This window comes from Nothobranchius furzeri, chromosome 7 (assembly GCF_043380555.1).
Source record: "Nothobranchius furzeri strain GRZ-AD chromosome 7, NfurGRZ-RIMD1, whole genome shotgun sequence".
Classification (NCBI taxonomy): domain Eukaryota; kingdom Metazoa; phylum Chordata; class Actinopteri; order Cyprinodontiformes; family Nothobranchiidae; genus Nothobranchius; species Nothobranchius furzeri.
Window position 1 is genome coordinate 42,187,373 of NC_091747.1, and position 16,614 is coordinate 42,203,986.

At 46.9% G+C, this 16,614-nt stretch overlaps 1 protein-coding gene across 2 annotated transcripts in view; it reads left to right on the forward strand.

Moving 5' to 3' along the window:
* The first annotated feature begins 143 nt into the window (after nucleotides 1-143).
* Nucleotides 144-16,614, forward strand: part of zgc:101569 (enoyl-CoA hydratase EchA19) — a 42,263-nt gene continuing 25,792 nt past the window's right edge. For both annotated transcript variants that reach the window (XM_070553087.1, XM_015954965.1), the window contains exons 1-2: nucleotides 144-546; nucleotides 3,714-3,884. In XM_070553087.1, the coding sequence (XP_070409188.1) occupies nucleotides 408-546; nucleotides 3,714-3,884 (310 nt within the window). In that variant the 5' untranslated portion in view covers nucleotides 144-407. The remainder of the gene's footprint in view (nucleotides 547-3,713; nucleotides 3,885-16,614) is intronic.

Here is a 16,614-nt window from a genome sequence, read left to right on the forward strand (position 1 = left end):
ATATGCGATATTTGTTGGTTTGACACTGAATTACCTGATTTTGAGTTATAATTTAATTTTTGAAAAGAAATCTCGTTAAATCTTCCTTACCCTTAGCAACACAAAGCTTTGAGTTGAATGCAGAATAAAATCGATTTAACAATAGTGAACATCGCCCTCTGCTGTTCAGTAACAATTGGTCTGAGTAGGACGCTCTTGATTGGTCTTGCTGCAATGCACCAAGTGAGTGTTCCGTTTTAGTTTCTGCCCGGAAATGTTATTGTGTTACACCAAGAAGGACTCAGCCGGAAGTGCTGTTTTCTAGAGTTTCAAGTTCGACTGTAGTGTTAAAAACCCCTTAGCGCTTACCTAAGCCCTCAGCCCGGATCTTTCTACATTTGAAATTCTGCAGTTTTCTTGTGATAGCGATGGTGCTGAGACATTTTAGTAAGCTGACATCAGTTCTGGGAGCTAAAAGTCAAAGTAAAACGTTTGGTCTGTCAAAGAGAACGAGTCTGATGCCAGTAAAACTCCACAGCGACTCAACGGGAGCTGGAAACGGAGCAGGTAGGAGTCTGCATTAACATCGCTCGGCCAATAGGAGGCAGCAGAGGCTAACGTGGCATTGGTTAGCATAAACATCTGGATAGCTATCTAATCAGAGAGGAAGAAGGAACATCTTTTCTAAAATTCACGAATACATTTAAATGATCGCTAAATGACAAATCCATTTATACTTTATTGTACGTTTCTTTTATTTATTGATTTAATATGGAAATAAATTATGGACATCTAAAAAATATTCACGTTTTTTAGTTTTATTCTTAATATTTATTGTGATTTCAGCAAACGATTACGTGTTTGAGACACATTTAGCTAAAATGTTTCATTACAAATTAATTATTTTAAAATAAACTTATTTTCCGTAGAATTATTAATTTACCAAAACGTTTATGAAAAAAAGAAAACAAGTAAATTGATTCGAGTTGTTGAAGTAGGAGCAACTGGCTCCTAAAAATCCGGTTGGAGTTTGACAGCTGATGGTTTTGTTGTTCTAATCCTTTTTTCCATCAAAAGCCAATGTACAGTTTAACAGTATTTTGTTGCCAAATGTTTAAAAAAACAACAACCAGAACTATGAAGAGTACATTACAGTTAAAGTATTGATGATAATGTGTTTGATAAAAATTTGCATTAATTATGTATAAACATTTATTCACAGTTTTTAAAATAAAAAAAATATATTTTACAACATTTGTTGTGTTTGCTTTTATACTTTTGAAAATAGTTTTAGACAGGGCCAGATTAAGACTTCGTTGTGCCCTGGGCAACAATATTCAAGGGCCCCATCATCACGACCCAAGGATCACCATAATATGGTCACATACAGAATATTTTACTGTAATATGCAGTAAATATACTCAGTACTTGAATGCCTGATAACACGTAACCCGCTCAGGATAACCTTTGACCCACCTCGTGTGGTCTGACCGATGAGGAGAGGGTCTTAACTTGAGGCCCTCTCTTCATTGGTCAGTCTGCATGAGACTGACTCTCAACTGACGTTCAAAGTCATAGGCAGCGAATCGTCTCTGTGCAGCGCAAAAGCCCGGGTGGACAGTTTGTTTAATATAAGGTGATCATATTTCAATTTCCAAAAAAAGAGGACAGGGATCTGTGCCTATGACATCACACTATGGCAACACCACACAAAACATGTTGTGACCCTTTTTTTTTGTAAGAACTAAATTAATATCAGATTCTGCCAATAAAAGGTCTCTAAAACAATTCATATGTAAATATTTAGCATATTTATTGCAAAATCTCATTTTTCTGCTTCAGTACTGCAACAAGGTTTTGTTAATAAGGAATTATTATACCTTTTGTTTTACTACAGCATCGGTAAGCTTCCTGTGCACAGATTATTAAGGATGCTTGTTTCAGCTGTGAGATTAGATGATAGGATCAATGATAAAATAAGTTGTCACACTGGAAACTTTCAGAGAATCCACAAATAGTGGCTTTCAAATGGTTTTGTTACTTTTAGCAAGTTTAGAAAAGCAGCAGATGAGACAGCATGTCTGATAATTTAGTTTTTCATCTGATAATATTAGAACATGTCAGTGATGTCTGAGGGGCTTTTATAAACACTGTATAACTAATACTCCTGGAGAGGGTATGAATTACACAGAGGCTTCTGGGGAGGCCAGTTATGGGAGAGGAGGAGGAGGAGGGGGGAGTCATTTAGCCTTGGCCCCCAAAATGCCTTGAAACGGCCCTGGGTGTGTAACTGAGTTTTGAAGGTGATCTGAACTTTATCAGATGTATAAATATTACACGTGTATAACTTATAGCTTTATACAGGTAAAAACGTGTAGTGGAGATAAATCTACGTACATTTTTCTTTTCAACACTTTGTTTTGTTTTCTTGTTTTGATTCAACTATTTTCCTGTCCTGTCTGTCTCTCATCTTCCTGCATCTCCTCTAAACTCTCCAGAAAAACTGATGCCTGGATTCTTACTTTTTCACCTCATCAGTTACTTCTGAGCAGATCAAAGGAATCTCCTGACCGCAAAGCGGAGAGCGCGTTTCGATGCTGCGTCAGTGAGGTCAAATCCCCGCAGCACAGGTGATGAGCTGCGCAGTAGCAGAGCGCTTCAGGCACAAATAAGACAGAAAGTAGAGAACATGTGCAGACATGAACGATCGTGTGCTAATTATAGTGTTTTGGTTGCGCCACTTTGAGAATGGACAGTGCGCTGGACGCAGCAGCCTGGAGCGCTGTGCAACAACGATCATCGCTCTGCCGCTCTGTTCTCTGCTCAAAAGAGTCCATGAATGATGTAATATAGGTAGAAAACTTTTTTTCCGGCTCCCCTGGATGTGTAGGATGTACAGCTCCCCCATAATTCGATCCCTGCTCCTGGATGAAAAACCGGACATTTTCATCAATGCATGTCTGGGGAAAAGAGGACGTATGGTCACCCTAGTTTAATATAAAGCGGGAGATTACAGATACAGTATTTTACTCGTGCCCTTGCTGCCCTGGGCCTGGGCCCTTTAGAGTTCGTGGGGCCCTGGGCAATTGCCCAGTTGCCCGTATGGTTAATCCGGCCTTGGTTTTAGACAAACTTGTGCTTTAAAGGCATGAAAGGATACCTTACCTAAAAATAATTAAAATACCTAATATTCCTTACTCTGAGTGTTTCCTGGCTCCCCAGCCCTGACTCTAGTAAATCCAGACATCACAGACGTAGTTAGGACGTGGTCCGTGTCTTTGGAACTGACCAGTTCTGTGTAATAATTTGTTTGCAGTGTGATAGTTTAGAAGGTTTACTAAAGATGAAATGTTTTGTTCTCTATCCCTCCCTGTGTTTGGTGAAGAACACCATCTTCTCCAGTGGTTTTTGCTTTTCTGGCTCACTTTTGGGTACAGCTCTCTGTGGGTTGGGTTGCTGGTTGGATTCCCCAGGATGAACCTAAACAATGCCATGTCAACAGTTTAATGCAACCTCAAGCCACAATCCACGGCTCACACACAGAATCAGTGAGAGCTGAGGTCTTAAACGTCCCTCAGCTCACTCCGTGTCCTGCTGTCTCTCACCGTCTGTCCACATGAGGTGATTTAAGGTCCTCCTCCATCACTGTGAGGTTTAAAGGTCAGAGCCTCTTTCTAAGTGTTGTGGCCTGTTTAGATTTACTTCTGTGCATCCTTGTCGTTCTCTGTCATTAGCTGCAGGTCAGACTGTGGTTTCAGAGCGTAGGGGATCTGTGGTTTCCGTGGTGATAAACCGTCCTGAGGTGCGTAACGCTGTGAACCAGGAAACTGCGAGGCGTCTGCTGGAGGAGCTGCAGGCCTTTGACTCTGACCCAGACTTGAACGTGGCTGTCCTGCACGGGAAAGGTGAGAGAAGTAAACAAACTGTTTTTGAGCAAGTTCACAGAGAAGCATCAGTCTTAGCTGTTTTGATCCATCTTTAGTTTTTTGCAGGGTCTGACCCTGGCTTAAATATTGTGTAGCATCCAGCAATGGTCAGTATAGGTACAGCCTGACCTTTCACCATCTATTCAACATCTGGTCAGAAAGGAGATACAACACTGCATGTGTTCCTTTTAAAATGAGTCTGCCTTCACACCAGCTGGGATTCAGACTCTGCTAGTCTGAAAGATAAACAATAACTTTCTTTCCCAAGGTTTCATCTGTCTGCCTCCACAGAAGACTCCTACTCCAGCTCGAATCAGTTGCTAAATTCAAGAATTATTTAAAAAATCAATATGAACTTCTTCCATGACTTAAAATCTAGATAATCATTAAATAAACATTTGTTTATTACTACTTATAATAATTATAGTACAATGAAATACTTCATTAATCTGTGCACACTGAATGGATGTTATATTATGGTGTCTACTAGAACCTTCCATGTGTTCAACATGTTTAGACGACAGGTCCTCACACCTGCATCCACACAATAACAAGTATGGCTAAGTTAAACCCTGACACACAGTATTAACCCAGTCAGAACATCCTGAATCAAGAAGGTGTGTTTCTGAGTTTTCTTGGTAACATCTCTCAAACTTGTCAGCCTTTGATTGGCTGTCCAAGTCATAACAGCTAAACCTTAAAACTAGAGCATTCTGAGAGATTCAACAGTTCTAGAGAATCGCTCAGACCGGCCATCTGTAGCAAAACCTCTAACCATCAAAGATTTTTACACGTCGTCAAAAACATTTTGCACCTGCAAAGCTGATGAGCAAACAGTTCCTGCAGAAACAAAGCTGATATCGTTAGACTCCTTAAGAGTCCGTCAGACGCACGGTTCCATCTATCTGTTGTGACCCGAGACATGTCTGGACTGAAGAGTCGGTACCTTGGTATTCTACAGCCCTCCGGTGCCAGCGGTCAGCCGACCCCCGTGACTTTCGGATCCACCGAGAGGGTCTCTCTGAAACGGGTAAAGTAGACATGACAGATTGCTTCTGAATGTTCTTCTGATGATAACAACTTTATAGATTAGAGCAAACCAAATTCTTCTCACCAGAACTTAGCTTATTTTGATGAGGAAGCTCTGACTGACATTGCATTCACACATAGGTTTCTTCAGCACGTTTAGTTACACGCACTCACAGTAAATGCTTAGTTAATTAGTCATGTTTTAAATTGTTGTAAAATAAATTCTTACTTTTATAAACTTGACTCTTTCTTGAAGTAACACAAAGTGTGGTTGATCACTGAAAAAAAAGAACCTAAATCTTCTGAATTAAATCCTAGAATCTTCTGATTAATTACAATAAAGGCCTCACAGGGTAATATTTTATATTTATATAGAAAATTACGTCTTCCTGGTCATAACAGATAAAATCATCAATTTGCCTCCGCTATAATTGTTAATAAACTGCAACATTAGTTTTCTTTTTCAGTCTGGATAAAAAAAATGATTTAAGGGTACAATAAATAAAATGTTACCGTGAAATAATCACAAAACAGTTTAATGTCTCAGTCATGTTGGAAGGAAGATTACATTGAAACAGATTTCCTTTAAGAAGGATGTAGTCTTTGCTTACAATCTCTCCCTCCTACATACTTCCTGGTTTCGGAGCCAATCATATGTGAGCACACGGGGTTGCCAAGTCTGCATCAGCAAATTCTGCTGCGTTAGCATTTGTAATTTAAAAACAGGAGTGACCCAGAAGTTATTTCTTGTTAGCCTGGCCTGCCAGACTCGCCCTCTGTCTATTCTACACAGAGGACAAGTCTGAATACTCAGAGAGAGCATCATGTGTCATGAGTCGGGATGAGTACTCCTGTCGCACATTCCATCTTTGAGTTGTTTTTCAGGAGAGGGAGGCTCCTAGCTGCGTCAGGTTAGCAATCAACGGCACTGGCTTCTTAAGGAGTTGGAGAACACACCTTGACGCAGGATGATAACTACTACCCGTTAGATTCCAGCCTCCTATTGCATTGTGTTTTCTTGAGCCTCTGGTGATTCTTCTGGATTTATTTTCTTTGTGTTTTTATGCTCACACCTGCTTCAGGAATTTTGGAAAGTCTGTGTTGAAGGAAGTCCTCTGGATTCTCTAAATGTCACAACGTGCCGGTGAGTGAGACGGAGGTGAGGATCCAAGTGCAGGGGAAGAAACAGGTAGGGAGGCAGACAGGAACATTTAAAACACTGATTTATTGGAGGACACGCAGGACAATGAAACAATGAGCCAACCAGACAAAATGGACTAACAGCGTTTAAATACAGGAGGAGCTGGGACCTTGGGTGATTGGGAGACGAGAGGCAGGTGGGAGCAATTAACATGGACACAGGAGTGAACAAAATGGGGAGACAGGACAGGGTGTGACAGTACCCCCCCCCCCCCCCAAAAAAAGGGCGGATTCCAGACGCCCACAGGAACATAGAGCAGGGCGGGAGGAGAGGGACCCGGAGGGAGGGCCGAGAGGGACCGAGGGACCGACGGAGAGGAGGCAGGGATCAGTAGAGTCCGGGGACCTGCGCCTGGGACAGAGGAGGCAACGACGGGCTCTTGGGGGCCCGCACCTGGTGAGGGCAGGACTGGTGGTGACCGGAGGCAGAGACGCTGGAGGACACGTCCTTGACTTCTGGACTGGAGTCGGCGGCGACGACCTCAGGACTGGAGGTGGCGGCGACGACCTCTGGGCTGGAGGCGGCGGCAACAACCTCTGGGCTGGAGACGGCGTCATCGACCACTGGGCTGGCTGGAGACGGCGTCGTCGACCACTGGGCTGGAGACGGCGTTGTCAGCCACTGGACTGGAGATGGCGTTGTCGACCACTGGACTGGAGATGGCGTTGTCGACCACAGGACTGGAGACGGCGTCGACCACGGGACTGGAGACGGCGTCGACCACGGGACTGGAGACGGCGTCGACCACGGGACTGGAGACGGCGTCGACCACTGGACTGGAGACGGCGGCGTAGACCACGGGACTGGAGACGGCGTCGACCCCTGGACTGGAGACGGCGGAGACGTTGGACTGGAGGGGACGTCGACCTCTGGACTGGAGAGGACGTTCCAGAGGGGTCGTCGACCTCTGAACTGGAGGGGTCGTCGACCTCTGGACACGAGGGTGCGTCGACCTCTGGACACGAGGGAGCGTCGACCTCTGGACACTAGGGAGCGTCGACCTTAGGACTGGAAGGGGAGTCGACCTCTGTCGACTTCTGGTCCGGGGGCGTCAACTTCTGGACCGTCGACTTCTGGACCGTCGGCTTTTGGACCGCCGTCTTCTGTAGTGGAGGAGGAGCTGCTGCAGACGGGACCACTTCCTTGGCTGAAATCGCCGGACTGGGCTCTAACACCTGGACAGGCCGGCCTGGGGCAAGAGCCTCTTGGGTCACCGCTGGGACTGGAGCTGACTGGACTGATGGTGCCGGTAACTGGGAGAGCAGGGAGGATAGATTGTCCAGCTGGAGCTCCAGGAGACTGAGGCTCTGATGGAGTTGGGCCAGCTCAGCTCGGTGACCGGCAAGCTCTGCTGGGTGGACTGTGGGCTCGATCCTTTGGCCTGGAGATGAGGAAGCTGCTGACTGGACCGAAACCTTCTCCTGGTTCTTCGGGGAGGATAGGGTGTCCAGCTGGAACTCCTGGAGGCTGACGAGCTGACGGATCCGACCAATCTCCGCCTGGAGACCTGCGAGCTCTGTCTGCTGGGTTGTGGGTGTGGTCCCTCCACCTGCAGATGACGGAGGCGCTGACCGGACCGGAGATGGGACCGCTGATCCGACTGGGGGCGGGTCCAAGCTGGTGCGCTGAGCCGGGGCAGCGGGGAGCTCGCGGCTCCGTCCTGGGACACGGGGTTGCGGTGGAGCCCGGTATCCTTCCCCATGCCGTGGGCCAACTCCGGGGGAGCACACCGCCAGTCTGGTGCCCACGTAGCAGGAGCGGTCTGGTAGCGTCTCCCAGTCCAACCTCTCATCTGGCTCCGGGAGGGTGGAGAGGATCGCCGATGCTGAAGTTCAGTGGCGGCGTCTGCGGCGAGGCGACGCCGGAGGATGAGAAGCCGGCCGGTGGTCTGAGGAGAGAAATTGGAGCAGGCACTCCCAGGGGAGAATCTCCCCGCTGGATCCTTTAGCGGGTTGGCTCATTCTGTCACAACGTGCCGGTGAGTGAGACGGAGGTGAGGATCCAAGTGCAGGGAGGCAGACAGGAACATTTAAAACACTGATTTATTGGAGGACATGCAGGACAATGAAAGAATGAGCCAACCAGACAAAATGGACTAACAGGGTTTAAATACAGGAGGAGCTGGGACCTTGGGTGATTGGGAGACGAGAGGTAGGTGGGAGCAATTAACATGGACACAGGACTAAACAGAATGGGGAGACAGGACAGGGTGTGACACTAAACTCATCAGGATACTCACCGCCTCTACATAACCTTCTGGACGCAGCTCCCCAGTGTTCTCCATCTCTCCAGTCACTCCACTCCCCTGCTTCCCCCATGCTCCCTCTCCTGGATATACTCACCTCGACTCACCCAACTCTCGACCTCCCCCTCCCCATTCCTCCTCAGCTCTTTTGCCCAGTAAGTCTTTTCTCTGCACTTCCCTCAGTTAAGACTTACTTCTCAGGACTCACCTTCTTTTTGCTCTCCCCCCCCAGACGCTGCGTACCGATTTTTCTCCATCCACTGGAAGTTCCAGTGCGCTTTTTGTTCTCATTTTAAAATAAACTCCTTATTTTGATTAAATTACCTGTGAGTGTGTTGATTCTGCATGTCCTAGGTTAAACTCCTTCTCCAGACCATGTAAGAATCATCCCGCCAATCCGCTAACCCAGCAGACCCAACTCACTCAGATCTTCTTCATAGGATGTCCCAACAGGAGCAGACATTACCACTGCTTATGGATCAGCTTAACGCAGCCCACAATCGTTACCAGCAGTTGGATGCCCTGGTCCAGCAGATCCATGACCGGGTTACGCAGCCGCAGCCACAGACTTCAACGTTGGAACCTCAGACGGCCGCTCCTGTTGCCTTCGGACCGGGAGTTACTGTTCCCATGGAGATCACCCATTTCCGTCCAGCCGCGTCTCCTCCTTCACAGACATTCAGCGGTGAGTTCGAGGAGTGCCACAGTTTCCTGCCCCAGTGCCGGCTTGCGTTTGAACGCTCACCTGGAGCCTTTCCCATGGATTCAAATTAAGATTTCTTACGTTATTGGACTGCTACGTGGATGAGCCCTACGGTGGGCGGAAGCTAAGAGCCATTGTGCTGCCTTTTTAGTAGGACCTTTTGATGAGTTTTTAACGGAGTTTACACTAACTTTTGGACAGACCGAGCCTGTGTCAGATATTAGGAAAAAACTCTGGAACCTGTCACAGGGCCGACGATCAGTTGCAGACATGTCAGTAGAGTTCCGGACCTTGGCAGCTAGGACTTCGTGGAACGAGGAGGCGTTGATAGCTGCATTCATGGAGGCCCTCAGTGATCGTGTACAGGATCAGCTGGTGCTGTGCCCCGAACCTCAGTCTCTCAAGGGGCTCATTTGCCTAGCCATCTCCATTGATAAACGTCACGAGGAGCTACGACGCCCCGCCAGCTCCCACTCCTGACCGAAATCTGGGTGGTCACCGCTCCTTTTCTGAGACCACCACAGCTGATGAACCTATGCAGATGGGTCGCACTCGCCTCACCCCAGAGGAACGGGAACATCGTTTGAGGTCAGGTCTCTGTTTGTATTGTGGGGGAACCGGACCCTTCGCCAGAGCCTTTCCTGCTCTGGGAAAAGGGAGAGCCCATCAGTAAAGCCGGGTCTACTGGTGGTTGGGAATTCAGACTCCTCCAGCTCCCGTTTTTCTATTCCATGCACTGTGTATTTTAATTCTGAACATTTTCAGTTAGAGGCGCTGGTGGACTCAGGTTGTGAGCAATCTATGTTGGATATCGGTTTGGTAAAGAGGTGGAATATACCTGCCACCCGTTTCTCGTCTCCTCTCATGGTTTCATCTCTGGATGATCGTAGATTGTCCACAATCACTCACCAAACCTTCCCCCTGCAGATAAAGGTATCAGGTAACCACACAGAACTTCTGGCATTTTTTGTATTTCCCTCTCCCCAGTCTCCATTGGTTCTTGGCCATTCCTGGTTGAAACACCACAATCCCCAGCTGAACTGGGGGGACCGTGCTTCTTCTCTTCCCCCACACAGACCTTTTGATTGCAGCATTGAGTTGTTACCCGGAGCCCCACTTCCCTCCAGTCGACCATATCACCTTTCCAAACCTGAGAGGGAGAGTATGGAGAAATATATCCAGGAGTCTCTAGCAGCCGGTCTAATCAGGCCATCCACCTCACCTTTGGGAGCGGGGTTTTTCTTCGTTCCGAAGAAGGAGGGGACTCTCAGGCCATGTATTGACTACAGGGAATTGAACCAAATAACGGTAAAAAACAAGTATCCTCTGCCTCTGTTAACCTCCACATTTGAACCCATTCAGGACGGCACCATTTTTAGCCGCTTGGATCTCAGAAACGCGTACCACTTAGTAGGAATCAGACAGGGTGATGAGTGGAAAACTGCATTTAAGACTCCGTTAGGACACTTTGAGTATCTGGTAATGCCTTTCGGCCTGACGAATGCTCCTGCTGTGTTTCAGTCTCTGGTGAACTCTGTTTTAGGAGATATGTTGAATCAGTAAGTGACTGTCTACTTGGATGACATTTTAATTTTCTCAAAAACTCTGGAACAACATGTTTTGCATGTGCGATCTGTGTTGCAATGACTCCTGGAGAACCGGCTTTATGTGAAGGCAGAAAAGTGTATGTTTCATGTCTCCACTGTTAAGTTTTTAGGATTTGTGATCAAAAGTGGGAGACTGAAAGCAGACCCCGAGAAGGTCCAGGAGGTCACAGAGTGGCCTACCCCCTCGTCACGTAAACAGCTTCAGAGATTCCTGGGTTTTGCGAATTTCTACAGAAGATTCATCAGAAATTTCAGTCAGACTGCCGCACCCTTAACCAACCTCACATCCACTAACCACCCTTTTGTTTGGTCCACAGAGGCCGAAGCAGCCTTTCAAAAGCTGAAAAGATTGTTCACGAATGCTCCAGTGCTCCATCGCCCAGACCCCCAACTCCAGTTTACACTCAAGGTGGACGCCTCAGACACCGGAGTCGGCGCCGTGTTGTCACAGTTATCACCGTCTGACCATCGCCTTCACCCTTGTGCCTTTTTTTCTCGCCATCTCACCCCAACAGAGAGCCGATACGACATGGGCGACAGAGAGCTCTTGGCGGTAAAACTCGCCATTGAGGAGTGGAGGCACTGGCTCTGTGGCACTGGGAGCTGAGATTCCCTTCATCATCTGGACCGATCACAAGAATTTGGTCTACCTCAGAGAGGCTGAGACTCAATCCACGACAATACAGGTGGTCCCTTTTCTTCTCTCGCTTCAACTTTCAGATTTCATACCGACCCAGATCCAAGAACGTAAAACCAGATGCTCTCTCGAGACAATATGCTTCTGACCAGGAGACTGAGCTCTCCACCATCCTACCCCCGGCATGTGTTGTGGGAGGTGTGACGTGGGAGATACGTGACCAGGTACTGGAGGCACAGAGAACTGACCCTGATCCAGGTAAGGGACCTCCTGACAGACTCTGGGTTCCGCAGGCTGTGAGAAGCAAGGTCATTCACTGGGCTCATACTGGCAGATTTTTACTTCACCCCGGAGTAGGACATACAGTAGCACTCATCAGACTCACATTCTGGTGGCCAGCCATGTACCGAGATGTCAAGGACTATGTTTCAGGTTGTCACATCTGTGCTCAGCAGAAGGGTGATCACCGGGCTCCGGCTGGACTGTTAAACCCTCTGCTGACCCCCTCTTAACCATGATCTCATGTGGCTCTGGATTTTGTATGTGGTTTACCGAGTTCTCAGGGGTTTAACACCATACTCACCATTGTGGACAGATACTCCAAAGCATGCCATCTCATTCCTTTGAAGTCTCTTCCATCTTCTACTGTTACAGCCAAACTACTCATCAAACATGTTTTCCGGTTACACGGTATCCTGGAGGAAATATTGTCTGATCGTGGTCCCCAGTTCATATCCAGAGTCTGGAGAGAGTTTGCAGAGGCTCTGGGGGCTCGAGTCGTCCTTACATCTGGACACCATCCCCAGACCAGTGGCCAATGTGAGTGTATGAACCAAGAACTCGGGGCTATGTTACGCTGTGTATGTTCCGCTCACCCATCGTCATGGAGTTCACACCTCTCCTGGATCGAATACGCCCACAATTCTCACATCTCTACGGCAACAGGTCAGTCCCCTTTTGAATCCTCCTTGGGTTATCAACCTTCCCTGTTCCCTCCACAGTCTCCAGCCCTCACCACAGTTCCTCCGGGGGGCCAAACGTGCTTGGGTCTCCAAACGGGCGGCTTTGGACAGGACGGCTGACACCAACAAACGGCTTGCTGATCGCAGGCGGCGTCCTGCCCCAGCCTACGCTCCTGGTCAGGAGGTTTGGCTCTCCTCCAAGGATATCCCCCTGAAGGCATCCAACCGCAAACTATCACCCAGGTTTTTGGGTCCTTTCAAGATTCTGGATATCCTCACGCCCTCTACGGTCCGGCTGGACCTGCCTCCCTCTCTCAAGGTTCACCCGGTGTTCCACGTGTCCTTGGTGAAACCGGTGACCACGAGTCATCTCTGCCTTACGCCTGCTCCTCCCCCGCCTGGACGGTTCTACAAGGGGGGTCTGGTTTACTCTGTTCGCAGGATTTTGGACTCCCGACCCCGTGGCAGGGGCACCCAGTACCTCGTTGTCTGGGAGGGGTATGGTCCAGAGGAGCGTTCCTGGGTTCCACTCTCCTTTATTGAAGATCCGTCCCTCATCCGGGACTTCGAGGAGGTGTCTGCCAGGACGCCAGGAGGCATCCGTTGGGGGGGGGGGGGGTACTGTCATGAGTCGGGGTGAGTACTCCCGTCGCACATTCCATCTTTGAGTTGTTTTTCAGGAGAGGGAGGCTCCCAGCTGCGTCAGGTTAGCAATCAACGGCACTGGCTTCTTAAGGAGCTGGAGAACACACCTCGACGCAGGATGATTACTACTACCCAGTAGATTCCAGCCTCCTAGTTAAGACTTACTTCTCAGGACTCACCTTATTTTTGCTCTCCTCTCCTTAGACGCTGTGTACCGATTTTTCTCCATCCACTGGAAGTTCCAGTGCGCTTTTTGGTCCCATTTTAAAATAAACTCCTTATTTTGATTAAATTATCTGTGATTGTGTTGATTTTGCATGTCCTGGGTTAAACTCCTTCCCCAGACCATGTCATCATGAGTGGCGGGACTAGACAGCTCAAAAATAAACAAACAGATAAAAGGCGGAAATGACGACGGTATTGCTTCCTGTAGTTTTTTTAGCTGTAGTCAAAGATGGCCTCTGGCAACTGCGCAAACATCTTTCTTTAGAAGAAAGGCTTTTAGCGCTTCTGCCTGTTGTGGTTTAAAAGACATGTCCAAGCCATTTAGAGCAGAGGAAAGAGCTGCAGTAAACTCCACTTCAGACACCATCTTTGTTGTTTATGCAAAACTGAGCATCGCAGTGTGTGACGTACGCTGCTCAGCTCTAATTGGCTCGGTTAGACATCTCAGGGGGTGGAGTTATTTGAATGGGAGCGTTACCAGGCCCTTTGCTTCCCATAAGGAAGCATTAGCATGGCTGGCCTGTTGTACCACTAAGAAACCACAACATCTTTTTTTGTTAACTTTGAGCTAACAATGTTAACAGTGAATTAGAAACAAATGGTCGGTTCTAAAAATGTCTCAAGCTACTTTTTTTCATTACCAACAACTCAATATCACAGTGAAATATATTTGAATACTTATCAACTTACTGTGTATGACTCGTCTTGGGACAGCAGTAGCTCGGGAAGTAGAGCGGGTTGTCCAGTAATCAGAAGGTTGCAGGTTCAATCCTGGCTCTGACCAGAATGCTGCTGTTGTGTCTTTGGGTGAGGCACCGCCTTGCCTGTTGGTGGTGGTTGGAGGAGCCGGTGGCGCCAGAGCTCAGCAGGCCTTGTCTCTGTCAGTGTGCCTCAGGACAGCTGTGGCTATATTGTACCCCAGTGTGTGAATGGGTGGATCACTGATTGTGTTGTGAAGCGCCTTGGGGGGGTTGTAGAACTCTAAGAAGGCACAATACAAATATAGGCCATTTACCATTTACCATAGTCTTCACTCATCTTCTAGAATCTTCTGGTGCTGATTTGAAGGCTGGCAATAGTTGCTCAGAGTGGGCTTGTTTGTTTTGATACATGGACTGCAGTACCCTCATTTGACCACAGGATGTCATTCTTACTTCGTGCCCCTTTAAATATGAGTCAACTGTGGAAATAATATACTTTTAAAAAGTTTTACAATTTAACAAATTTCCTTATTACTCAACAAACAAGAAGTCTGACCTGTCGCCTCTGCTTAGTATAGAAATGTTAAACCGTTGTAGCTTTTAAAAACATAAAATTATTAGTTTATAGACGTTAGACTTCATAGGTTTTGCTTTTCATTTGTTTTTTATTTGTTTCTCAACTTTTTCTTTTACATGTTGACTTACTCCATTTTTTCTAAACTTTCTCCACATTGCCATTTCATTTAATTTTTTTCAAATTTCTTCAACTTATTAAATTACAGAGACCACACAAGTGAAAGTGCTGTTCAAACACACACACACACACACACACACACACACACACACACACACACACACACACACACACACACACACACACACACACACACACACACACACACACACACACACATATTTAGTCTGCTGCACAGCTCCTCCCAACTCCTCTGATGTTTATACAGATAATCCTAAAACAATGAAATTATTCCCTTCTTTGGAAACATTGTCTTCATCCTGGCCTGTGTGCAGATTTTGCTGTGTGCTGTGGTCCTGGTATATACTTTAGAGGTTGGAGCTTCTCCACATGATTACTGCTCACACCTCTCAGCCCAGCTGTGTACTGAACTCTGCGTTTGACTCATTTGTTTCCCTTAAACCGGTCAGCAATTAGCAGCAACCGGCATCGACTCCCACAGTTTCTGTGAAATAATAATTTCCCCTCCACACATTTCTGTCAGCGGGTTGTCTTCTGTTGCTGCTCCAGCAAAACGACTCGACTGACCCTTGACGATGATTAGCAGCGCTTTGGTGCTGCGAGATGACAAGCAGGGAGGTTCTGGTGTGGATGTAATGGTTCTGCTAACATAAGGAGTCCATTTTGGTCAAATTAGCACCGACACGATTGCTCTCTCAGCGACCATTTGTCGTTTTTTTTAAACTTATGAAAATATGTGTAATTGCTTTCAGCAGGTTTTTGAATATGTCAGGACATAGTGTTACCGTTGGGAATCAGATTTCTGTAGGCGTGGTTTAAATATAAATACAATTACCATAGAAACATGTTAGCACGAACAGAGATCAGGACACAATTTTGGATTCTTAAAACACTTTAAAGTCATCGAGTGAGAAGAAACAAGGATGTAATTTCAGTCAATGTGACTTTGAGAGTTATTGCAACTGTAGTTTCTTTGGGATTTGAGGAAAATTGCAATAAACTCATCAGTTTTTTGTTTTGAGTAAAATTTTTGTGTGATGTTGACACTGACTTGTCATCACAGATAAAACACATGTGTTCCTCAGACCTTTAACAATGGATCTGCTCAAAGCACCCCAGAACGCTTCGATCTGAAGCAGCCGAGGGGAGTTTGGTCCAACCGCAGCGTCTTCCTGCTGCGATGAGTCCAAATGACTCTGAGGATTGGTGACAGAACTCCATCATCATGTTAAATCACAAAAATGTCTCCCCAGATCATGTTGGCCTGACACGGGGATCTCCAATGTTTTTGACTGAGCATTAAGCGCTCCTAATACTAACAGTAGCAGGGGTTGTATGAACTAGTCACTAGTCGACTTCACCACTCTATAGTGACTTTTTATGCCTGTCATCGACTAGTCGCTGTCACGTGATAATGACCGGCAAGATGCAGTCCACGGAAAAGACAGCAGCCTGCTGTCAGCAGGTGACAAGCTCCTGCGCGTCGGGAGGCGCGTCGGTACTGACACCAGCCGTAAAATGGACATTTAACCAAATTGTGACGTTTACCCTCTTGCAATTTAACATTCCCCTCACCCTCACCCCCATCCTAACCTTAACCAGCTTGCGCATGCAAAGCTCTGATTGTTGACGCGCTCCAGACATCTGCATCCTGAGCACAGCCACAGTAACATTATCAAATCAGGTGTCGCCACCTCAAAAACTAATTTAACACGCGATCGTTCATGTCGGCTCATTTCCTTTTTTTCTGTCTTTTATTCTTTTATTTGTGCCTGATGCGTTTCACTGCTGTGGATCGGGGCGCATCACCTGTTTTGTCCTCGGTGACGCACCTAACTGATGTGGCTGGCGAGCACTCCGCTGTTTTTGTGGTCGGTAGATCTTTTAGAACTGCCGTTCAAAGGTAACGCATAAGGTGAATATATATGAACCCAGGTAGCAGTTTTTCTTTAGGATTGAGAGGAGATGCAGGAAGATAATAAACAGGCAGGACAGAAAAATAGTCAAATAAAACCAAGTTTGTTTTTGTACCTGGTGGT